The 26,265-nt window shown below is 36.8% G+C and overlaps 1 protein-coding gene across 5 annotated transcripts in view; it reads right to left on the bottom strand.

Annotated features, from left to right (window-relative positions):
* The window catches only part of ATP2C1 (ATPase secretory pathway Ca2+ transporting 1), a 62,208-nt gene that overhangs the window by 14,383 nt on the left and 21,560 nt on the right, over positions 1-26,265 (bottom strand). For all 5 annotated transcript variants that reach the window (XM_058810372.1, XM_058810380.1, XM_058810388.1 and 2 more), the window contains 15 exons: positions 16,040-16,150; positions 15,013-15,129; positions 13,371-13,460; positions 10,616-10,651; positions 9,668-9,729; positions 9,204-9,312; positions 7,292-7,447; positions 6,668-6,736; positions 5,890-5,965; positions 5,323-5,389; positions 4,147-4,271; positions 2,820-2,917; positions 1,314-1,409; positions 1,114-1,203; positions 295-399 (listed from right to left, as the gene is read on the bottom strand). In XM_058810372.1, coding sequence (XP_058666355.1) covers positions 295-399; positions 1,114-1,203; positions 1,314-1,409; positions 2,820-2,917; positions 4,147-4,271; positions 5,323-5,389; positions 5,890-5,965; positions 6,668-6,736; positions 7,292-7,447; positions 9,204-9,312; positions 9,668-9,729; positions 10,616-10,651; positions 13,371-13,460; positions 15,013-15,129; positions 16,040-16,150 — 1,407 coding nt within the window. The remainder of the gene's footprint in view (positions 1-294; positions 400-1,113; positions 1,204-1,313; positions 1,410-2,819; positions 2,918-4,146; positions 4,272-5,322; positions 5,390-5,889; positions 5,966-6,667; positions 6,737-7,291; positions 7,448-9,203; positions 9,313-9,667; positions 9,730-10,615; positions 10,652-13,370; positions 13,461-15,012; positions 15,130-16,039; positions 16,151-26,265) is intronic.

The raw sequence follows: 26,265 nt of genomic DNA, 5'->3' as shown, positions 1-26,265 counted from the left end.
TTTGAGAAGAAAGAAGAAGGAAGGAGAAATAGTTAAGTATACATTCCAGGTCTCAGTTTTCAAAACACTTAAAATAATCTTCCAGGATGTCTTTTATGGAAATTATTTCTTGTGATTCCTTTTCTCTACTTCAGAGCTTGAAACTAAAGCTGTGTCTATTATCAAGCCATATTTCTAGGACTGTGCACTACTGCCAGCCTTCCAAAACTTCTGAAGCGAAAAATGAAGATATTAAACAAGGTAGATATCCATTCCACAGAGCCAGTGCTCATGGAAACAGTGATTGAAGTTTACCTGCTGTGTTCTGTGAATGCATTTAACAGCCATCCATTTTTGCTCTGAGCTGAAGGGATATTCAGCCTTCCTTATGTAGTCCTCCTGGACTCCATCTAAACCCATCTGTATAAAACAGAAGCACCACCACAATGTCAGGACCTTTTCTTTTCAAACAGGTATGAAATTTGATGACTTGTTAAAACACCTTAGTTAACAAACATCACTTAATTAAAGAACAATTTCATCTCCAAAGTTGCCTTTTGAGCGCACTGTTCCAACTTACATAACTTCTTGGCAAACTAGCACTGAAAACACTTGGAAACTTCTTTCAGGCTTCAGCATGAGCCTTGCTACATTTCTCAGTAGCTGTAATGGGTGTGTCACAGCATTACACAAAAAACCAACAACAACCCTGCTCCCTTCCCAACAGAAAAGAACCCAAACACTTCAGGACAGTGTCTACAATTCAAAAGCCCTGCACTTGAGAGGCATTATAAATTCTGCAGTCACCAATACATCAGTTACCAAGTTCCCTCTGCTACTGATGTGAAACTGGGAAAGAGAGTACAATAAATATTCAACAGGTAAATCAGTTTGTGGCAGGTGAAAAGACAAAAGTGCAAAAAGATGAAAATAGAGATTTTACTTCACTTGTAAATTTTTTTTTCTGATCCTTCAGAATGCCCAAGATTTACAAGAAAGAAACATAGGAGATGAGCAGTTGCAATACAAATCTAGGAGATCCAAAAGAGAAGAAAATGAGAAAAACAAAGCCACAAATTATTTCTACACATTTCCCACCTGCCATGAATCCAAAAAGCACCATCAAGTACACACCTTCATAGCCAGTGCAATTAAAGCCCCCTCTGTTGGCTTCCCCATCAATGTGTTGTTTCTAATCAAGGCATCATTGCACACACAACCAGCCTAAATTATGAGGAAGGAAAGGGGAGAAAACAGAACACAAAGTAAATGCCGTGCAAAGCTCTCATGCTACATCGTCAGTTAAAACTCACCTTTCTTTGCCAAGACCTTACCTCCACAATTTTGCTAATGGATGGGTTGTTATAACCATGAATAACTTCACCATCGAGCATCACTTCTCCAAACCTGTTATAACCTACTCCAGTAACCTGCAAGACAAGCAGCATGCAATGTAGTGTTCACCAGGTTAACTGCTCTCAGCTTTTATTATAATCTACAGAAGAATTTCAAAAGGCCATTCATAATGCTGCTTTTACTCAGTGTGCATGAATTCTTCTTACTCAGCTTCTAATGCAACAGCAGTCTGAACTCAATAAAATATATTAGAGACTAATTTCTTTTTAACAGTATCAATTTTATTCCTCAGCATAAATAAATGTAGTGTATGTTGTTTCCTTACAGTATTAGGCCTGCTTTCTTTTTTCTTCTTTCTTCTGCTTTCTAACTTTTTCTCTACCCTGATTAATAATGCGTACCCCCTGCAGGGGAATGGAATTACAGAGCAGAGTCCTACTTCCATAGAGTTATTAAAAAAAAAAAAAAGAAACAGTTGAACAGCCTCTCAGTTATACTTCAGAAGGTGTTAAACCCAGTAAAATTGTATTTTTAGTGCATAAAAACCAGGCATCCTACTAGGATCCTAAAAAAGCCCTCATATCTACAGCATTAACAGCTAATATATTTCACAGCCATTTTAAGTTCTCTTTCCATTAGGAAAAAGGAGCTGATTTGACCCAGATGCAGCTGAGCTAGTAGCAGTATTCATAAAGACTTCTAGCAACAAAAATACAAATATCAGGATATATAAGAAAGTACAGGCAAATAATAGGAAACCGTGTGAAAAAAATGTCAGTATTTTTGCTTGCAGAATAAAATTACAAGATCGTCTATTAACTCTATTGTGGAAACAAAACCCAGGTCAAGGAGTTTGAGAATTTTTTAAGAACTTGATTAAAACATTCCTATGAACCCACATCCAGTTCCACACCTCGCTGCTTTTGCTTCTCTTTTGTGGATTTACATCACTGGTCTTTCCAACAACTCCCTAATCTCAACAATCACTGTTTCATGTCCATCCTGCAAGTCCATCCATTATAAAAAAGCAAGAGTGAAAATGCATATTCAGTATGAACAGTTCACACAATAAACTGTCTTTTAGGCAAAAAGTTGGATATCTCCACTTTAAATGTGTGGAACATATAAATTTTAGGGGGTTTTCTTCATACCTGAAACAGCAAAATAGCCTCAACTTTCTGTACTGAAGAAAAACACAATCTCTCAGCTTGTCTGTGTATCTTAGCATCTGTCTCTTATTCTGTGTAGTCACCAAAAGTTGTAAGAACTTAACATACATAAAAAAATGCTTCTGTAACCAGAGAAGGCTTGGATAGCACAGCTCAAAGACTGCATACTAAATGAACCGAGGGACAGGAGTTTAGTGCAATAAATTTATGCTTTCTTTAACTGATGCTTTACCTGTAGTATAGTCCAGCATGTTTCAGCTGATACACACAACAAAATAAAAAGGCAAATTCAAGTCTAGGTGTCACACCACATACCTCAGCATGCTGCCCATCAGAAGTAAAAATATGGGTAACAGTCATTTCATTCTTTGTCAGAGTTCCAGTTTTATCTGAACAAATGACATTGCAACAACCTGAAATAACAAATTAACATTTATAAGACAATTCTTATTTAGAACAATCAGAGTAACTAACAAAGAGAAAAGTACGCAAGCTGAGCAAATTTCTAGAAATATTGCAGCTGCTTGTGAAAAAAACAAGTGAGAGACAGCAAATTTTCAACTTATAACTCTACAAGGCTCTTTGGGAGTTTGTCCAATAAATAAAGCAAAACCTCCAAACTAATTTAAATCCCAAATTCACAATTTATACAAAATGTGTCCACTCACTACCTCTCCTTTATTTTATTCTGCTGTACCTCAAGCTGCATTACCGAAATCTCAATTGTGATTCCTGGTGAGGAGAAATATTAGGAACCTGCTTTACAGAAGTCATTCTTCTTTATTAAAAAGTACAACACGTACTTAACACCAGCCATTATATTTGTGTCACACTAGTAAGTCACAAGTGACTTACTAATAAACCTGCAAATTTTAATAAGCTTGAAGAGATTACAAAAATGTGAGATTTGCATATGCCTTTTTAACTCTGGAATGGAGATTCTGAGAGACTGTTGCAGTATCTTGACATTTCTAGACATGACAGCAGGAGCTGTACAAGCATCAAAAAACCTTGCAACACTAATGAAACTCTGCTAGAGGCACTGGAAAAAAAAATTCCCAATCTTCAAATTGCAAAAAGGAATTCAGTAGCAGCAGATTTATTTAACTTAGTATTTCTATTTCTTTTCCATGTCCTGCACTTCACATGTTTTGACTCAACCTGCACACAAAACTTCTTTGAGCTTTAAAGTTTTTAAATGATTTTATATTCTAATATAAGCAGCCTAACATCCTGAAGGTGCATTATGATTACAAAGCTTTTTCTAATATTCAAATATGGATTTGTTTTCAACTGTCAATACCATTCCTAAATTTACACCAAGAAAGTTTTAGTTACAAAAAAATTTACAAGTCTTACTTAACAAGAACATCTTACAGCAAACAATCAGTTTAGTGTACTGCTAGCATGACATGCTATTAACTGGCAGATTTTTTATTTATTCCAAAGGAGTAGTTAGAAGGCCTACAGAAACCTCTCCCTGCATTGCTCCAGGGTAACACACATTCACTTCAGGAATATTTTGAAGATGCCAACAAATCTTCAAAATTTGCTGCTAGCAAACTAATGTTTTCCTCATTAGTCATCAGTATTTCCTAACATTTACACCAAAAACACTATCTCTAAGTCAGTCTAGTCATACCCAAAGTTTCAACAATAGGCAGCTTTTTTACAATAGCCCGTTTCTTCACCATTCTCATCACACCGAGGGCCAGTGTCACCGTTACCACAATTGGGAGTCCTTCAGGGATTGCAGCTACAGCCAAACTGTAATGAAAGTAAATACACAGATCTGTTTTCAAATGTCACACAGGAATACACAGTAGTGATGAATTTACAATTCAGACCATTGTTTCTGTAGCTGACTGGTCACTGAGATTAAAACAGAAAAGGAGTCACCATGTGATTCCAGTTGTATAGCATTCATTATAAGAAACTCGCTGAAGACAGCAACAAATGAAATAAATTAGATCATTTCTGCTCATTATTTATGCAAAAGTACGAAGAAATGTAGGGGAGAGGGAGAAATCAATTGTACATCTGTTTTGCCTACACAAAGCACTAATTAGGGCTGTGCAAAGCAGCCCAGATTGTGAAGAATAAGTGCAGTCAGCACTACACAGAACTGGGAAATGCCACCACTGATCCACAATTGCTACTGCCAGATCATGATGTGGCAGCAAATTAAGTGAGGGAATGGCCTTGAAGGTCATTTAAAAAACAAACAAATAAAAAACTTGATGACGGTGTAAATGCTCAAAGATGCAGTTCCTGAGTTTCTTTTCTCCCCTCACAAATGCATAATTCTTCAGAATCTGATCCTGTCACTTAAAGAAACCCTACAGCACAGCACTTATGCCCATGTAATCAGCAACCCAACAACTTTTCTAGGAGTATGGAGTTAGACCATCTAAATTCAGTGCTGTTCTCAGCAAACACACTGGGATTAAGTTTGCATAGTATAGCAGAGGTTGAGTTATTGAACTACATGACAAAGCTTGTAATAACTTTGTCATGTGCCTTGTAAAATTACAGCTACTTTATTTACTCAGCAACAGAAACTCAAATTGTAGAACTCTATTGCCTGTTTGCAGATGTTCCACAAGACAGTCAGAAATCACCATATGAATGTAAAGTTTAAGAGACTAACAGGAACACACTGCATTATTAAAAATATGTAAGAACTTGCTTTTCTATTTTCATTTTGAATTATATGAAGTTAAGAGCAGTGTATGCAAGCATTTTATGAAATAGATCACTAGCTTTCAAACACTTGCTGTAATGAATTATCTGCATTATTTCACAACATAAATCTTACCTCACACCAATTGTGAACATATCAAGGATATGCTTTCCTTGCAACCAGCCAACTAGCATAATAACTCCTATAAAGAAAACAGTCAAGGGGATAAATGTAAAACCAGCAAGTACTGTAGCCTCATGGGGACAAGAAAAAATTCAAATAGCCAGAATAAAGCTTACTACTACACTACCTACAAAACATTATTTATTTCATTGTCATGATTCCATTAGTATAGCAAAGATGAAGAGAACTTTAGCCAGTCAAGTTGCCCAATCATATCTTTAAGTGAGGTACTCACTTATGCACACCTTGAATCAGAATCCAAGACACATTGCAATTTAAAAGGAAGCATTTGGAGGACAAAAAGTCAGTAAAGTACATTTGCAGGAAGAAGCAAGTGAACACCTTTATGATTAGAGTTATGTCACATTATGCAATTTGCAGATGACTAGTGACATGAACTCAAAGTGACCAATGAAATCAGGAGCCAAAAGATTTAGAGATAATTCTTCCATTTCCCAGGCCTCCACACTAGTTTCCTTTAGATAATATTTCGCAATTATTCTACATAAATTATCTTACCTATTATACCAAAGGAATACAAGGAAAGCTGTTTTCCCAAGAGATCCATGCTCTTCTGCAGCGGTGTCTTTGGAGCCTTGATGAATGGCAAACAAGCAGCAGTTAACAAATGAACCAAATTTTCTTCACAGATGCAAAATTCAAGTCAGTCAGTGGATAAGATGCAGTTATACCCTATGTTTCCATGCATTTACTTTAGGAAAACAGACTGTTCTTTCACAGAATTCAATGAGATTCAAAAATACTTCAATGAAATCAAATATTTATTAGAAATATTCTTCTAGGCCTTTGTGATATCTGCAACAAATCTAATATAAAAGGTCTTATAAAAATTCTGTTTAAAAAAAAAAAACCCATAATGCCAACTACAAGCTACTGCACTTCCTCCAAGACCAAAAAAGCTCTTGGTAGCAAGAATAAAACTGATTTTCAAAATACAGGCATTAGAGCCCTGGAAAGCCAGTTATATTTCAGAAGGAATGTTTTTAATCATCTACAGAAAATTCAATTTAGCAATACAGAAAGCTGTGTAAATATTTAGACAGGCGCAGAGTATTATATTCACAGTTAGTATCTTCAGGTCAGCAATGGAAATTATGTTGCACGACATTCAATTACTACTTTCATGTCCAAGAGCTAAAAGATTTGCTTCACTAGAGGAAAGGGAAATACTGAAAGCAATGTATGTTTAAATAAGTTCCTACGGAATAAATTCAAAGTTTTAATGAATGAAATACACACTTTCAAACTATGTCTTTGCTTCTAAATATCTTCTTACCTCTTCTGCTTGCATCATTTTGAAAACCTCCCCAAATTCAGAGTTTTCTCCTGTTCCAATAACTATCCCCTAAAAACCAAAAAACACATAAAGATAAAACCAAATCAAATCGGAAGTTTTAATGTTAGTTGATGTTATTGACAGATTTGACTCCAATCATGGGCAAATGCCATTTAGCCCAACAAAAATGTTAACTTGGTTTATAAAATTAGTTCTTGCCACAAGCAGGGATTTTTTTCCTAAAAAACCTTTTGCCTCAGTGAAACAAATTGCTTTTCTGTGCATTGCTGAAGTACTTATTAACTACCAGTAGCAAACCTCAAACTGGTAACACCTAACACTAGCCAGCACCATATTCTCTGTTACACATTTTCAAACACGCGAGTCTAGCTCTAGAAGTAAAACACCACAACCTAGACAGAGGAGTTTCACATCATCTGCTCCCTATGAATTTGAGCTCTTATGGCCATAGTTTTCTTTTTAAACTAGTATATCAAAAAGCAGCAGTGAGAAAAACTGTACAAAGTATCACACTAATCACCAGGAGGTAAATTGAAAAATTAAGAACTGCCTTCAAATAGTTAAAACATGGAACATATTCTTCTCTCTCAATAATGATTTTACCTTTGCTTTTCCACATCTGACCAATGTCCCCATGAAAGCAATATTGCTCCTAGAAGTAAGGTCTCCATTGGTTGCTGCTGGCTGAGGAGCTGTAGATTTAGAGCAAGGAGCTGTCTCACCTGTGAGACTGGATTCATCAATAGAAAGGTCCACAGCCTTTGAAAACAAAACAGGTAAAAAAAAAAAGACATTATTTTGTAAGTATTTGGAAGTTAAATGGTAAGTTTCACAATTTTGACCATTAAAATATAACCAATTTATTAATATGATAAGGAGACATGTCAATATTTTAAGGATCAACTGAGAACAAGCACTCCTACAAAGCTCTCACCTGAGTCAAAGATGGAAGATGAAGATGCCACTTTGCTACTGTTCAAACTTAGCCACAAGTTCTGAAATACTTATCACCACTACCAAAAGGAATTGCGTTTCAAGTCTACACTGTTATAGGTATGTTAGTTTTTGATTCAATTTGCTGGCTTCAGAGAGGATGATTTGAAAACTTAATGGACCATTCATTAACATACAGAAAACCTAGGCCAGAAAAGATCTGCAAATTCATTTTAAAAATCAAGATTGTCCCCAAAAAAATCAGACCAGTGAAGAAAAGTTTTCATTTGTACAAATGCCTTCCCAAAGCAAATAGTGCCTAGTTATCATTTCCACAGATTTCTAGGACAGCATCAATGAGAACATGCAGAACAAATCTAGTTCTTTCTCTTAAAATGTTGTCTCCATATAATTTCTTTTTAAAACCCACCATCCTGTAGCAATGCCCAGTAGACACCAGAAGAAAATAAGATGACATGTTCTTATTTTCGAATGATCAGCAAGAAGAGTTTACAATAAAAATTCTCCTGTAGTGAAGGGCTGCAGACAGCTGAGAAACTTCTAATTCCATTTCTGCTTTGCTTTGCAAGAGGCCTGAGCAGGCTGCTGTCATAGCATGGTATCAGATATAAACAGGAAAGTAGGTGCTGTTGCAACAGCAGTTTCATAACAATGCAGGGACTGCACAATTGCCAAGGGAAGCAGAGTGTTTGCAGTCATAAAAAATAAACCCACTCAAGTACCAACTACACCACAGAGGCAAACAACACAATCCAAACAAATTTGTCAACTAGTTAATTTAGAATTTGTCATGAAATGAACACTGATTAATTAACTATCAGCTGTGGATAGCCTGGGCATACAGATTTTTATATCCAGACACTATTTAACAGGATAGATGGCCCAGATATTGAGCAAACTGAGGATGACCAATCTGACAGAAAAATAACATTATTCAACTAAGACCACCAAAATATGACAGATTAATATATATATATACATTCCTCTTCATTTTTAGAGAACATTCAAGTACTGCTATAGTGCAATTGCTTCAACTCAAGCACTTCCAGCAGTGCTAATACCACAAATTAAGTATTCAGTAAACTAGAAGATACAACACACACTGATGAAAAAGTGTCAGAGAGAAAAGATTTCACCAGCACAGTTCACAAGTTTTTCTGATATTCCACGATTGAAGAACAGTGGAACTATACCTCAAAATGTAATGCAAATAAAGAGTGAAAACCACCTTCAACCAGATGAAAAATATCTTAGCATTCAGACAGAAAACAATGTTTTTACCACATATTTAACATCAACAGGGAAAAGACAGCATTTTCAAGAATACATTATATATAAAATTTAAAAATGCTTTCTCCTGTCCTACAGTAAGAAACAACATACATTGGTTAAGGATGTATGTGACATTTGGAAAGTAATTGTATCAAATTTTCTATCAAGATAGTTGTGAACTCCAAACAAGAACACTTATTGCACTTCAGTAGTCAGTGGCTATCTTCCCTTCCCATGTGTCCCACAGAAAGTAAAGTTACTAAACATTAAATCCAAGTCAGGAATATACCTCAAATAAGCGTAGATCAGCTGGGACTCTGTCTCCCACTGACAGGCAGACTGTATCCCCTGGCACTAAATCTCTTGCAAGCGTGTGTTCCACCCGACCTTCTCGCACACTGTAGGCACAAAGAGAAGGGAGAGTGACTTCTCTGGCATTTTGGCTGAGAAAAGCATTCACACCATTGCACCTTGCAATGCTACACATTTCAGCACAATATTTCTAACTTGCTGCTTGTTTCTGAGAACTTACACACCAGTAACGCCACTGGAAGGGTTCAAAGGCACAACCACACAGTGTAGTTTTTTAGGTTCATTAAACAATCTTTAAAATAAATAAAAGCAAACTGTGTCCTATGTCAGCATAAAAACTTGACACAAAGGAACTAAGTTAAGTCAAGTCTTTCCCATTTACTCATTTCAGATTAAACTTTCTATGATTTACTTTAGGACTTGAAGGACAAAACTACATACCAATGGCATTCTGGAGGCACTAGTTTACTAAGCTCTTCAAGAGATTTTTCTGATCTGTACTCCTGCAGAGACATTTTTTTAAAAATAAATAAGATTGCAGTTTTAAACAGGGAAAACTTGCACAACATAAAATACAGCTACTGAAATTTATTTCATGAATAAAGTTGTATTAAGTAATATTCCAAACAGATAAGAGATGACTTTCAACAGTTCTATATCAGACAGGTTAAAAAGCAAATATGGTCCAAACACTGAAAAATTTTACAGATTTGCCTACGTGCATTTCTTCTGAAAAAAAACAGCAGAGGTCCTTTGCATTTTCTTTCAATATCTTCAGGTCTTTGTAATACTTACTAGAATGCGTCTAAACTCAGGGATCAGACACATTATTGAATGCTACAGTTTAACAAATGAATACCAAAAATACTGTGTTCATGTTCTTAGCCCCCCCAACAGCCAAGGTAACACAGCTCATCTTTAACTGGACAAACAGGTTACAAAATTAAGATAATTAAATATATAAAGTACAAACAGACAAAGCAATTCTGGTTTGGGCACACCCTGACTAAAGCTGTGCATTTACAAAAAGAAAACTTTTTTATGACTTGGGAAACAAAGACAATCTTTGTTTCCATTTCTGCATAAAATTTAAGCAAGAGCTACATTTTCAAAATCTTTTCTATGAAGTTAGATGCTTATGTACTTCTACACTGTTTATCACAAGGACTTACAAGTACTCTCATTGCTGAGTATAATACTGATACAGGTGCAGAAATGTCAACACGGTTAAAGCAGGAAAAATCATGCACTTTAGGAAAGGCAAAGACTTGGATGAAAGCACATTACTCAGCCATTCACAGCACAATGCACCAAGACAACTGCTTCAGTCTTTTTAATAAAGGAATTCACACAAAAGCAACGATCTTATTTGGACAACAGCTGTCTTACCTGAACGAAGGCAACTGTAACAACAATGACTATTGCCTGCAAGAGAACAGAAGTGGGTGAGATAAAAACATTCCAAATGACCATGAAAGTAAGCAATCATATTTAATTTTGCTCTGTCATAGTTGTTACTACATATTAACAAGATGATTTGGAAACAAACTAATTTTCTCATGCTCAAAATCACTGTGTATCTCTCAGGTCTGTCATAAAAGCAAAGCCATTATCTATTTGCACCTGCTTCAGTGATGTCCAAGAATGCAATAACCTGATTTTACTAAAAATAAGATTAATATCTAGATAGCAAACTTGAAAAACTGCCTCTGCTTCCTGTTTCTAAGCAGTGAGTAAGAGGCAGCAACAGAAAGAGACCCATGACACAAATAGAAAAACTGACTGGTGTTTTCTGTGACCAGAACAAAGGTGTGTTAACCACTATAGGGCATCACACATGTGGTTTCACTCAAATACCAAGATAACACGAAGACTAGATAAAAGGTAGCAAGCTGAAGAACCAGTCTGGAGCCATAAAGCATCCTAGCAAGAACAAGAGGTGGATGATCCTCAGAAACTGCCCAAGGCACGCACAGAGTGAAACAGGAATCCGGGCACAACCCAGACAGGATGTCAGAGATCCCAAACAAAAAAGCTAAAAAATGTTGCTCATAAGGAAGAATCCAAGATGAGCACTAAGGCCTCAAGAGCAGCCTTCATAGTCCCCTCTATCACATACAATTCTGGTTGCAGCACTTCAACATAAACATTACAGGGCTTCTAAGCATGTGATGTGAAAGTGAGCAAATGAAATAAATCTATTTCAGGAAACAACAAAGATCAGAGTTCACTGTAGAGCAAGTCCCATCTTCTCCTTCAATACACTCTCATATTTAGTTTTGCTTCATTAACTGAATTTGTTACTCAAGCTGAGTTGTTACACTGATTTCTTCCAGAACTGTAACACAACAAGCATTAATTAAGCCTTTCAAGTACACACAGCAACTACTAAAAATAACCAAGATATTAACATTTTGCAAGTGAAAAACTCTCTTGAACTCTTAAATAAATCCACATAAAACCACCTTACTTGTGATAGTAACATTAGCCTCACCAACTGAATATGAGGAAATGACTATATATATATTTCATCTTTCCATGGAGTTATTTCCACCACAGCTGCATGGTTTTTGGAGGCTGTATTATACTCCACAGAGCACACTACCTGAAAAAGCTTTGCATTCCTAGCCTCACATCAGTCTCTCAGCTTGTGTCTGTGTGTAATGGCTTGCATTAAGAAGCCAAATGGAAAGTATTTAATGAATTTATTTTTCTTTTAATCTTCATCAGTTCCCAGTCCAGATCAAGAGGTTTTACATTTATACTAGCAGAGCTAAAAGGATGCCAGAAGCAGCTCAAGACTGTAATGCCACCAAAAGTAATATATGTCATTGATCTTTAGCAGCAAATGAGTTTTGTTGCCAAGGCTCTGAACACAATGCATAGTCATAGAAAAAGTGCACTACCATCTGAAAATGAAATAAAACAAATGTACACTTGGTGATAAAGTGGGCATTATTGATAATAACAAGACTAAATGGTACATGTTAGTCAGATGTTAGACAAAACCCACAGCTATACCTTTAACTCAATCACACTTTTTCTCTGTATTTTAAGATATTTCTACCAATGTTCACAAGGCTATTAAAAGATTTCTTCCCAGGCTGTACCAAAGAATGCAGAAATTACTGCTCTCTTACACTCACTGCCTTGCTCAGGAGGGTTAAGAAATAGAATTAAAGGCACTAACCAAGGAGAAAAAAACATGAAATAAGTCAACTTTCGGCCACAATAATTAAATATATTTCACAATACAACAATTTACCTACATCCAATTTAGGAACAAAACAAACTACTCCAAACTAACGCTACACTCAAATTCAAAATTGCAAGTTTCATCTTTAAGAGGTCACACAGGTTGTCTTTCAAAGGCAATTATTCTTTATAAAAAATTAGAGGGGTTAGGAGCAAACCTCCAGTGACCCTGAGTTATGTACAAAAGTAAAGTCAACACAGAAAGTACAGAGGTAAGACAAAACAGAAAAAAACCCAGCCAGGACGTGCCTCTAGTCATACAGAAATCATGATTTTCAGTCACCACCTATGGCCCCTAAAAGGTCAAAGGGATTACAGTTTTCTTCTCTGTGCCAATTGCAGTGACAAACAGTTATGAGTACTATATTTGGCTCACGAGTTCAGCACCCTATTTAACTGCAACCTTCTACAAAAATTTATTATTTCAGCTTCTGTCTTTCTTCTGTGATTTCTAGAAAGTCCAGGTTTTACTTCATGCTTTAAAAGATTACATCTTTCAAGTAAATTCACAGAAGGTTTTTGTTGGCTTCAATTTGAAATAAAGCATAATTTTAGATTAAAATTACACAGAACACACCAAAAATTGCTTCTCTGAACAAATGCCTAAAGACAGGCATTTTACCAATAGAAAAGATGCAATAAGCAGCCAAAAACTGTTCATGGATTTATTTTCATATGTATTGCTGCTCTCAGCCAAAGAAAAGGAAAAAACCAAAATGCAGTCACAAACCAAATGGATTTAACGATAACACACAAACCCAACTCAGTAACTGCAATCAAGTGATCCCACCCCACACTGGCACTCTCATGATGCTGAACACACATGTGTGTTCAGCATCATGACACATTCCCAAGTACTCCCAACCAAGACAGAATTTTAATTGCTTACCACAGTAATACTGACAGCATCATCAAACTGATGCATTACAACACTGATGACTGCAGATGCCAGGAGAAGCATAATAAGGGGATTTTTAAACTGAAATGAAACAGAATAGTAATTCAGCCACACTCTTGACAGAAAGGCCATTTTACCTACCCCTCAGAGCACACCAGATCTATTTTTGAAACATATTATTCCATTATTAAAATATTTATAACCTAGCAGCGCAAAGAAAAGCTAACTCTACAGTTCAGATGCTTACTTGGGGCATTTTCTTTTAAATATCAAAGATCTTGAACAGACTGTATGCAATATGTAATAGGAAGAAAATGTTTCTTACATTTCTTGATCCACATTTTAAATGCAAAAAGAATTATCTCCTATAACTGTTTATACTGTATTTAAACATACAAAAAGAAGCCTGAAATACATTCAAAATGTCTTTGGGGTAAAAGACTGATACTGCTCCAGCATCTGATCACGGTTAAGGTAGCAATATATTTCTTAACTTTCAATTCATGATTCTTCTTTTACAAGATAGAAGTTTTCCTTTTAGATCATATGATTTCCACAGTTTTTTAAGGCTAAAACAATAAAGGATCTTTCTTTTATGACAGCTGGTTGCTAACGTGCTCATTTTTTTGAGAAACAGTATAAAAAAGAACATTCCTACAATTCAGTTGAAGAACATTCCAAAAGCAGATCTGATAAGCACATTCAAAGCAAGTATGAATCTTAATAAAGCCCATCTAAAATAGTCCTCGGCAATATGCCTTGGAAGTGTTCTGTTGTATCTGAGTAATTGACCCTGCACACTTGAAAATAAAGCAAGAGTACAGCAGGATGGGATGTGTTCCCATCATTACCATCATCAGAGCACTGAATGTCTTTTTAATCTCTCCCAAGGAGCACAGAGTCAACCACAGAGTGCAACTTCAGGGTTGCACTGCTGCACAGCCAAGGTGCAGCAAACACAGATCAAAATATTTAATATTATAAATTCATGAGAAGAAACCTCTGTGTAAATATCTTGTGTAGCTGGGAGGTGGGACAGGTAGGCAGGAGAAAGTAGTGACACTTTCACATCAGATATGTATATATGTATTTGAGATATATCACACTGCTAAGAAACAAATTCACACTTGACTCTTGCCAGTTCTGCTCAACACCAGAATCAAGGCTGGTCCCACCTCCACCCTCAGATCAAAGGCAGCGGTTTTGCTTTTTGAAATTTCCTATCAGGTTCTTCATATTTCACATTCCATTTAAATATTTACCAACGGTCATATGCATTGTTCTCTGATCTTAGTACAACTCAGGACCAAGTTTGACTACAGGGAAGTTTATTCTGCTTTTCTAGACCCCAGGCTGGTTATGAATGGCACCCTTTGGATAGCTATGAACATACATTTAAGAACAAATCACAATCAAAAAACACTTTGATGTTTATAGATACACACCTAAGTAAAAGCTTTTTCAATAGGTAAATTAGATATAAATTTTACAAGCTGTAGTTTCCCACTCAACTAGATTTTTCCCACTTTTATCAAAATATGTTCCTGTATACAAAAGCTAAGCAAAACAAAATTAACAGCAAAACTACTGAAAAGTATTAAAACCAAAAAGCAAAAAGGACAAAAATCTTCACCTGGGATATATATTTTTTCCACAGTGGTTCATCTTCACTAATATCAAATTCATTCCATCCATGGAATGCCCGTCTATGACAAACTTCACAGTTTTTTAAGCCATTCTGAAGATTAGCCTATTAAAATATGCAAAGATTGAAACAGCAATTACACTGAGAAGCTGGGGTAAATTCTCACACCCAAATACACAGCCTTCAATTATATCAATTTGGGCAACATCAAAAAGACAAGCTTGGTACTACTGTTTGCGTGACAATAAAAGCTAACTACTATTTTAAAACTCTGTCAGTATTTAAAGAATTCAATCAAAAATTCACAGAAGAATATGGAAGCAGATGTTGCTTCACATCTGTAAGTGACTGCTGATCTTCCCTGCAAAAAACTCTACAACAAACCAAACTGTGGGCATCCTTCAGACTCTTGAGGGTTATGGCAGGAGTTCAGTGACTCAGCCAAATTACTGCAATAGCTTCAAAATCTTGAGTTGTCAGTGACCAACATTCACCATGGTGTACCCCTCAAGCAGTCAAGCATACAGAAAATGAAAAAAGACCATCTATCATGAATATTAACCCAGATTGAATGGTTCATAAATCTGTCAATGGGTAGCTTTCTCAGTCCTGTTTCTCCACTTAAGATGGAGGCTACCAAAATAAATTAAGAACATTAAAGATTCCTTAGTAAAATGGAAGCAATACAAAAAGAAAAACTCAGGACAGAATTTTATAGCAAGATTGACTCTAGGATTTTTATTAACAAATTGCAATGTTCAAAGCAGACAAATCCAAATATTTTCAAATTCAATCTCCCTCCCCCTGCAAATGTCCGTATTTTTTGTAATATTAAGAGATTAAAGCATTTCTAGTAACAATTTAAATATCAACTTGCTTTTAGAAGCAGGTAATAGCTAACATGAAACTGCATGATAATGCATCAACATTCAATTGCAAGATCTGTCCTTAAGAAATATCAAAGTTATTGCTTGCTAGCATCAGTACATTCTTTTGATATGAAAAAATTACTTACTTGCAGAATACTTGCTACTTCATCAACTGGCAATTCACTTGCTTTTTTTGAAGACAGTACAGGAATCATTGTCTCATTGTCACCATCAGGGATTTTTTGAAGACGTGCAACCTAGAAACAAAACCAAAGTCTGAAGGGAAGGAGAGTGCTAATGTTTTATTTTAAACAACACATACCAGAGCAATTAAGTATTTATACCACTTAAAGGCAATTTTTTATAAACATTGCACTTAAAAAAATCTACAATTCATCTTATTTTCATGCAGTTACCACCTGCAATAATAAAACACAGGACATGCAAGTGAGAACAATAATTTCTGTCATACTTTCACTGATGGCAAAGATCCTAACAGCAAAATAACTTAATAATCCTTTAGCTCATTATCACTGATATCTAGTCAGAAAGTCAGTCCAGATAAATTTCACTTTCTGCTCCTACTTTCTAGCCATAAATGAAGGTGCTCTAAGCAGGTCTATTTACATTTTCTTGTACATAAAGAAAGGAGAAACACCAGTAAGAAAACCTCGAACAAGAGCACAGATGTAAGTGAAACCATAAAACTTGACTACAGTACAAAAGTTTCACATCAATGCTATAAAAAGTAATGTTTTCTGTAATTTTAGGAAGCTAAAATTTTGTGAACTGCAGAAAAACACAATAGCAACATTGATTGCATAGCTCAGCACTGCTTTGATATTTAATCAAACTTCAGAGTTTCGGATTTTTGTTTACATGAGAAGCTGGATTAATACTCTTCTTCTCCTGCTGTCTCACTGCACCCACAATTAACACTTCATGCTGCACACACATCCCCCCACCATTAACTGGAAGAGACCTAACATGCAAACATGCGGATCACAGAAATGGCTTTCACATTGTACTTGTGCAGAATTTCAACTGGCAAGTTTATGCTTTGTATATAACTCCTCCATGGGTGCTGAGACTTAACACACAAGTACCTAAAGATGACAACACATTAAGAGATTCCAGCACTTTATGTCCCAGAAAAGGTATGGCAATCTTCATTTTCTGTATTGCATGCTGTTGGCCATGTGCTCTACTATTGTAGCTCATTTTCCTTGTAGCTACCAAACACCAATTTTGGGCAGAAAACTCTTAAGCCTAAGTGCTGCTCCAAAACAAGCTCACAAACATATGACTTTGACCAAAGTGATTCCACATTCTCAACAAAAATGCTGAGCAACCATGCTTTCCCAGTAAAGGCAGGCAGAAATGAACTGACAGCCATTACAAATTTTAGTGCTGAGAAAAATCTTTTTCCTTGTAACAACTGACATCACTGCTAAACACAAACAACAACTCCAAAAAAGGACACATAACAGGTCATTTCTCTAATATTATCAATTAGGGCTTCAGGAAGTCTAATAATGTTTTTAAACATTATTTTAAAAATTTAAATATTCTTAAACAGAAATGTTAAGGCTCTCTCAGAGACCAGGTTTATTTTCAAAATAAATCTTCATTACCACAGAACTACAGTGCAACAACAAAGCTTATTTTGACAACCTTTTTGTGACAGACTCAAAAAAGCCAGTCATATTGAATGTATTTCACTCATGTTATCTCCCCCTTTTACAAAGAACGCTGTTCTGTATGTGGTGGAAAAACCTACAGAGAAAATCTGATATAGAATCAGAAAGGCTCAGAATGCCTTTTTATAACCAGCTTCTTTCACCAGAGCAGAATTACACATAGTACAATAATTCTGCATGGATCCTCATCTAATTTCTAAAAACCCTCTACAATCTTTATAGATTAAACTACATTTGTAGTTCTGAAAAGAACAGCTTCAAATGTCTAACCCTGACACAAATTAAATTTCAATTGCTTAGCCAATGAGAAACCAATCACTATTCCCCTCACAAAATATAAAGTGTGTTACACCAACAGATTTAGGTCTGAAAAACAGCTGTCCTTGCTATCTGCTGGACCACAGTAACTGTATTCAAACAAATGATTTTGCTGTTAGTATGCACCTTTACTTCCACAAAACTAGAAAAATTATTTATTCTATACTGTTGGCAAGTGCTCTCTGCAGCCCTTTGCACTGCTGCCCACCAGAGATCTGGGCCTCCACAACACCCTTTAAGGTATCCAACAGAAGCTATTCCCAGAACCACAGTGCTCTGGGTTGGAGACAACCCACATAGAGCAGAATTTCTTTCCATCCTATGCTGCAATTAATTTTCCATTATTCATCAGTTGATGCCTTAAAATAGTTCAGTATTTCATTGCAGGCCAAGTTTTTTATGGATAAAGAAAATACGGACTAAGAAATTATACTGGCCAATGTCAGGTATTGGATACAGGCAGCACATACATCACCACTGAGGCTTCTATGTCTACAGCTTTCCATTCCCCACTTGCAGCTGATTCCACCAAGGAACAAAGCAGCAGGATGCTAACTAAGAAAAATACACCACTGCCTCAGGAAGGGCTTTTCTTGGACCACTTCCAAAGTACACAGCATCATTTCTAGGCCAAGAAATATGCATCAATCATACGACCATGGAACTGTGACCAAAGGATGTTTATCAAAATAAATACAAATTTGTCTGGAAGGCTTAAACTACCAGAAATTCAGAGTTCCCTTCTGTTTTCTCTGAAGAAAAATCTAGTCAACTAGTCAACAGCAATGTGCTACTGTTTCTTCTTTCTCATAGGCTACAAGAGCCTACCTAACTTCCTTCTACCATGACCAATATGAAGTACCAACAGCTTATCCCTACCATTGCTTTTCTCAGCTTAGCAGGATGAGTCCATTATCCATCAGTAGAGCTCACTGACATCAGTATATTTTCACAATTATTTTTAAGGGCAATTTTAGCTCTTCTTGCTCAGAAAATGAAAGGACCCATATTCACCAAGAGCAGACTAAAAATCTAGAACACCCTCACAGCAAAATCTATTTTTAGACAAACTGGTGACCAGAACACTTTGGCTAATTAGCTAATATAAAGCCCTCCAAATGTTATATAAAGTTCCTCAACTGACCTACAAGTATGAAACACAAAGGTAGTAGAGAAACAAATCTATACAGAACCGCAAAAATTAAAAAAAATCCCAGATGTTCACAAAAAAATGAAATTTAAGTTGAGGTACTGAAAGAAATTCTAATTATTTGAGATTCCTTCTGAATCTTCAGGTCCATCTGAGTAGCTCACTTAAATCTGTCTGAATCTGTCCCATCAATCCCTGTAAAATTGAACCCCTTTCAAGCCATACAAGTACTGCAAAGACCTTTCAACTCATTTGCAATGATCTGCCTGTAAGATTATTACTGTGTGAGCAGTCAGTGACCCACATTCAGGTACGTGATTACCACAGATACCATGTGATCGTTACTGAGTCATGCTGTGTCCAATCAATAGCACAATTAATGAATGTCCACCTAATCAATGTGTAACTAATCAATGTGCATTTCATTTTAAGTATGTGTACAGTGTCTTTCCCACTTGAAATATTACAGGCACTTTGCTCAGGAACTGCAGTTTTATTAATGAGGTAAGGATATTAGAGCACTTTGTCCATGGGACACTTCAAAGCTCTAATTCCAGATTTAACTACCATCAGGGATGGATGACTGTAGTGTAAAACCCCACAACAGTAGTAATGAACAATGAGCCAACAAGATCTACATGTGCCATGCCCTGACCAGAGATCCTTCCAAAGCTGTATCATTTCAGGATCCCCAGCATCAGAAAGGGCAGATGATTTTATACCTTGCTATTGCATTTTCTCAGATATTAGTAGTGATCTGCTTTTCATGCCTTTCTTTACTGGGATCCCAAAAGAATAAGGACTTCCTCATCCACGGTAAGAATTAGTTTTCTTTTTTTATCTACCCTCCCCATACTGAAAAAAAAACAGTAGTGTTCAACACAATAAAAGGTATTTCACTGAACAGCACACTGAAACGTACAAGCTTCCCATTTCCTTTCTGTATGATCAAGCTATGTGTGATATACACTGAAAGGTTTAGAAAGCTCAGATCCTACAAAGCATGTTTTTCTCCAAGTCTGTACCATCCAGAGTGTGGATAATAGGTGCACAGGGGCAACAGACACCATGCATAAAGTAAGATACTTAAATACCAAGTGTTCTTCTGCACTGTCTGGAATCCTGAAAACACACAGAGCTAGAGATAACTAGATGTCAATGGCACAAAGATCTGACTCTCCCTGTGGATGCACACAGACTTTGGACACACAGTTCCCACTAGGCAAAGACTCTTGGCTGCCAAATGCATCTTTAAGGAAAAGACTACCCAGAATGGAAGAAATTCTTTTTTTTCTGTCAGTTCCATCAGATATGAAGAATCACTGCAAAATCCTCTCCTGCTGATTAGGACATTGTGCCTAGAGGTTTTGGAGATGCACATTTTTAACTGCCTTCTTTAAAGCAGAACTATCTTATCTCTCTTAAGCTACCAAGCTCTCTATTTCAATAGATCATTGCTCAGCATCACAACAGTGATTCCACAGAGTCACTAGATAACAATGCCCTTAAAAATACCCATCTCACTAGATGTTTATGCCATCTTTCCCTCCCCCTCTTGTTTAGGAGGCAAAGTGCTTCTGGAACCTCAATACAAGTCCCTGCCACAGAACCACGGCCAAGTGATGACAAGATACAAAAAGCCAAGCACACACACACAAATAAAAAAGGCATTAGGCATACTTAATAGTTACAGTAAATCCTAGACCAACTGTACAGCCAGAAGCAAGCCCCTGAAGCAATAGTAGGATTCCAAAAACAGAGATAAGGCAGACAGGAGCACACAAAGAGCCCTCACACCATTCTGAAACCAGCAATACTCAACATGGTTGTGACAATGACTCGATTTTATCTGTGAGACTCCACCACATTTTAACAGGAATTAAATCTCCAGAGAAATTAACCAGTACTGCTAGCAGAAAAAGCAGGCAGAAGCAGCTGAGTGTGGCACACAGAGACTTAATAAAATAAATAAAACCCAGTGCAATCAAGTTCACAAACTATAAATGCAGTCAAGCTACATATTTACCTTGAGTAAACTCTGATTTTTACTGCCTTATTCTTGGCTTTTGAACTAATTTATTTATACTTAAATTATGTGCATAAAATTGGAAGATATCTTGAGAAAGGCTTTATCTTTACAGACTGTACCTTGTGTGTGATTAAATCATGAAGACCGATTGTGATGGGCCAGCAACTTCTCAAACGAGCCTCAAACTCTACTCCAGTACAGTGACTGACCACAGAGCCCTGTAACAGAAGGCTTGTAGGAGATGAGCGAGGCTGAGGCGCCCACGAAGCTCAGGAAATAACACAGGGTGTGACAAACCACCGCTGTTGCAAAGAGGGTTACTTGGCCTCTACACAGTGGGACAGGAGGGTGGCCTTTGCTTTGCATCAACACCTCAGTCAGCTGAGTGGATAAACGGGTGGTGTGAATGTTTCTCCCCAATTTCATCAAAAGAATGCTAATGTCTGAGTTTGCATCCCCCCCATGCTGGTCAGGCTCACATTGCTTAGTGACCACATGCACTGAACCACCAAATTTCAGGAGCACCAGATGGGGTCTCAACCCACATGATCCTTTCTGGTGATGAGGGATGCCCAGCATGACAATGGTGCACATATTACAGAGACAGGAAATGGGAATCACATTGGTACTGCAACTGAACTGTGTATTGAAATGCCTACATTTTGCTAATTACAAACTGTACTTATAAAATGTACTGTAAACATCATATGCATGTCTGCTTCTGCTAAATCAAAAAGCCCACACAACATCGAGTATCTTCAAATACACACATTTGATATCACAGAACCAATTAGGCTGGAAAAGACCTCTGAGATCAGGGCCCAATGGCCAAACAGCACCACGGTGACTAGACCACAGCACTGAGTGCCACATCCAGTCTTTCCTTAAACACCTCCAGGGACAGTGACTCCAAACCTCCCTGGATAGTCCGTTCCAGTGTCTAATCACCCTTTCTGGGAAGAAATTCCTTCTAATGTCCAAGCTAAACCTCCTCTAGGCATGACTTGAGGATATGTCCTCTTGTCCTGAGTTGCCTGAGAGAAGAGACCAACCCACACCTGGCTACCTCCTCCTTTTGGGCACTTCTAGAGGGCAATCTGGTCCCCTTTCCTCCTCCTTTTCTCCAGACTAAACCCCATCTCCCTCAGCTGCTTCTTGTGAGACTTGTGCTTCAGACTTTCACCAGTTTTGTTGCCCAAACATTCAATGTTGCATCCTCCTTATGTGGGTTATCTAAAAGAACCTGGTCAGAGAGCATTAAACCCTGACACACACCTCTGTGGGAAATAAGGCTTTCAGAACAAGAAGGGCCAACACTTATTTGACACAAACACCCACCCACGACCAATTTTGCAAAAAGAATGTTTTGCTTGTCACTGCAAAGAGCTGTCCCTTCCCACCCCATGAAAGACAGAAGTCTGCAAACTAATGAGCCTCTTGTTTTCTACCAGGCACTGTTTGCTCAGAAAAAGAAATAATTTTTGAAGGCTTTGAAGTTACTGTCTACTATCTTTTACTGAATGTACTCCTCTGGAAAAGTGTGATGATTTTTCACTTCTGGGGAAACAACTGCAGCAGTCCTGTATTCTAACAGTAAAAAAAAATTGCTCCTATTCAACAGTATTTTAGTTGAAACATTTACCAGGAGCCCCCACATCAAAGGAAGTTCACACAGAAAAGTTCTGAGTCTAAAAAAGCCAGAAGGAAAGAAAAACACTAATTTGCATTAATGAGCTCTCCTTGCAGAGTAATTTTATCCTGGGAGGTCAGTTTTCAGACCCTTGCTATTGTGTGTCATTTCATAATACTTTATAGAAAAAGGGCAAGACGCCACCCATTAACCAAAGAAATATAAACACACAAATTATGAGAAATACCTGGTAAGCTGCCCTGTAACCCTGAAAAAACCCCTGCCTCATATCCCAGTACCACTTCAGCAGTGCTTAGGACTTTCACTATGGCCAAGAGACAACCATAATGCAGAACCATACTCTTTGACTTTGGCATTTCTGATCAAATAAGAAACAAAAATCAAATACTGGCACAGACCATTTTAAATCTCCACATTTGTCCTACCTTAAAAGTCATAAAATATTTAAGTGACCTTTCCCCAACCCCATCTACTTCAGGCAGTGTAATAAAAACTAAGATGATCCATTTATTATGCAATTTATTAACTCTACAACAGCCTCAAGAACTATTTTCAAGTCCTAAAGATACTCTCCAAGAACACTCTCTGAGAAACATGTCTCCATACCTGGAATACATTTTACTCTTTCAGCATGCTTCCCCCATGTCTTCTTTAATTTAACAAACAAAGTAGGACATCTAGTTCAACTGAGGCTACCAGCAAAGAGTAAAGATGGGCAGTTTGCTGTAATCATGGCATACACTGTGTGGTTATCTTGCAAACCTTGTGAGTGACAACTGCCCTCTCTCTAGCTAGAGAAAACGTTTCACAAAAACAATCATACCTTAACCTGACTAGAGCTGTTGGCTGCCAGGGTGATGGCAAAAAAAAAATTCACCTAAACCTCCAAAACCACTTTTTCTTCCTTTGGCTTATTTAATGTACAATACAGGGAAACTTAAGAATGCCAAACTCATTTTCTATTTCATTTCTACAAAAGATTTACCATTTAGAGCATTTATGCATAAATGCTGGAGGATGTACTACAATGGGTTTAAAGCCTCATTGCTGAAAGCCTGGAGATGGCATCAGCTTTACCACAAAGGCATTCACAAATGCATCAGACCTATCTACTAGTGGTTGGCCAAAATATTCAGTTTTCAATCTTCCTGTTCAAAAAAACTCCTTGAACACTGGAAAAGCCCACTTGAACATTTCTTACATTTGTCATTACCTACTAATCAGAAGAACAAAAAGATAAACAATCCTAAGCACACACTAAAATTAGCAAATCGATGCTAGTGCCTCGATGAAAGCAAGGCTTATCAGTTCAGAAACTCAGCAACCAAGGAAGAGAGCCCTGCTGGCCATACCTCATTTGACTCTAAATAGCTCCTGCTTCAGGTTAAATCCTGATTCACTGGAAGCCCTTTACAAGTTAAAGGCCAAAAAACTTTGGGTCTAAGTACCAGTCATTTATCTTGCCAGAGAGTCACTGACTTTCCAGAAGAGAATATTTAAGCTTAGAAATAAGAACATGTGGCTGCTCTCCAAAAGCCTGCTTGTATCTCATAACACTCTGAAGTGCTGAGCTTCTCTGAATCAAGGATGGCACTTGAATGGCAAACACTAAAATGAAGAGCTTTATCACCCTGTGATGTGCTGCTAATGTATCCATGACATGCAGAATTTAGTTGCCATGTAATTGCACTGAGCAAAAACAGCAATACAAATATTCTCTCAGTATTTGTTTAAAATAATGAAGCTTCAAGACCCCATAGCTGATTATATCTTTGACAGCTATGCACTCTCTTCATAATGCAATATAATAAATTTCTAAGTAAAAAAATACTGAACTTACTGTTTACCACAGTTCTCAAGACCAAACTACTGTCAGTGTCAATTTCAATGCAAATATAACTCAATGCATAATTACTCCACTTATGGTAATAAACTTTCTTATGATTAGTATCAAGAAAGCAGCAACAGTGTATTCACAATGCTTCTGCCTTTTTTTGTGAATTATGTATGCAGAAAATTTTTGATATAAAAATATTTTAGAAGGCTCTGTAAAAGATTCTGTAGGTGGCATCTGTTAACCCATTATCCATTTTATCCTTTCTAATTGTTTGGAGCAGAATGTTTACAAAACAAATAACTAGAAACAGATGCTTGTCCCTAATTTATACCTTGATTACTGCATTTTATTTTCCCTCTCTTCTCTGCACTGTAACTTTATCATTCCTTCTGGCTTCTACAAACCACACTGCAAATGTCAGTTTTATCACCCAATGTCAATTAGGAATCATCTGAACTCTTTCCCTACATCAAAAGCAGATCTCACGATTAAAAATCTATTTATTAACTTATGCCACTCTTGCAAAATTCCACCATGGTCTGTGGGTGAATTGATACTGAATGGAAGCCATGATTATGTCAGGAACTGAGTCAAGCTAACAGGTCTCACTCCTGTCCCTCACCTTTTTCCACATTACCTGAACACTTCATGAACACATCCAATTTTCCAGCTTAAGAAAGCTGCCCAACAAGGGCAAGGGGAAGGAAGGGCTGGGCTGACCTTCTGCCAAGCCTGCAAGCCAGACAAACTCAACAACCATGAGAGACAACACAACACTAGTGCAGGAACACAGCTCAGAAGCAGGATCTTTTTTCAGCTATAAGGAGACCCTTTTAGTCAGTCCTACAGAAAAGCACCCCAAGATGCTCAAAATCACTGCATGTGTGTCACTCTTTACAAAAAAAAAAAAAAAAAACAGGAAAAAATGTTTCTCTTTTGTTGAATTTTGTTTTCATTTTGCTTACAGCAGTGTTCCTCCTGCATCACCATGAGATTATATATACCATAGACTCTCCAATTAAAGAAGTTACAAAGGGAGCAAAATAACTAAATATACATTCTGCAACATCTGAACTCAAAGTGACACCGTGTTAAATCACTTCTAGGTTATAGTACATTAACATTTCCAAGTTACCTGCATGGGAAAAAAAGGAGAAAGGAAAGGCTAAAACTATCAAATTCTCCATCAACCAAACAGATTAAAGGGTTACTGTGACTGTTCATTTAAAAAGGAAATACATGTTTCTAATGCATATTAATTTTAAGCTATATTAGCTTAGCAGTTATTTAAGTTATTGAAGTACTGTTTAAATATAGGAATAGAATTGGTCTTGAGTGAAAACTCACACTTTTTTTTTTTTAAAAGAGAAAAATTCTCCTCTTTCACTTTAACCTCCAAGTTCAAAAGATGTAACTTGTGCCAACGTAAGTGTGAAGTATTAGTTTCTAGCTTTCTACAAGCTGTAAATAGTTAAAAACTGTAATCAATGGATATAAAATTTCTTGTTTCACCTACTAATTTGTTTAGAAATCATCTACATCCCAAAAGGAACTTGAACTGCTGTGGTAACACCCAGTCCATTTCAGAACCTCCCAACATTTCCCATCACATTGGTATTGTAAATTTCAATGTATTGCAAATTTCAATCTGATTATTTTGGATATTACTTAATGAACAACTGATGAT

The sequence above is a fragment of the Ammospiza caudacuta genome, chromosome 1 (assembly GCF_027887145.1).
Source record: "Ammospiza caudacuta isolate bAmmCau1 chromosome 1, bAmmCau1.pri, whole genome shotgun sequence".
Classification (NCBI taxonomy): domain Eukaryota; kingdom Metazoa; phylum Chordata; class Aves; order Passeriformes; family Passerellidae; genus Ammospiza; species Ammospiza caudacuta.
This window is presented reverse-complemented; position numbering and strand designations above follow the sequence as displayed.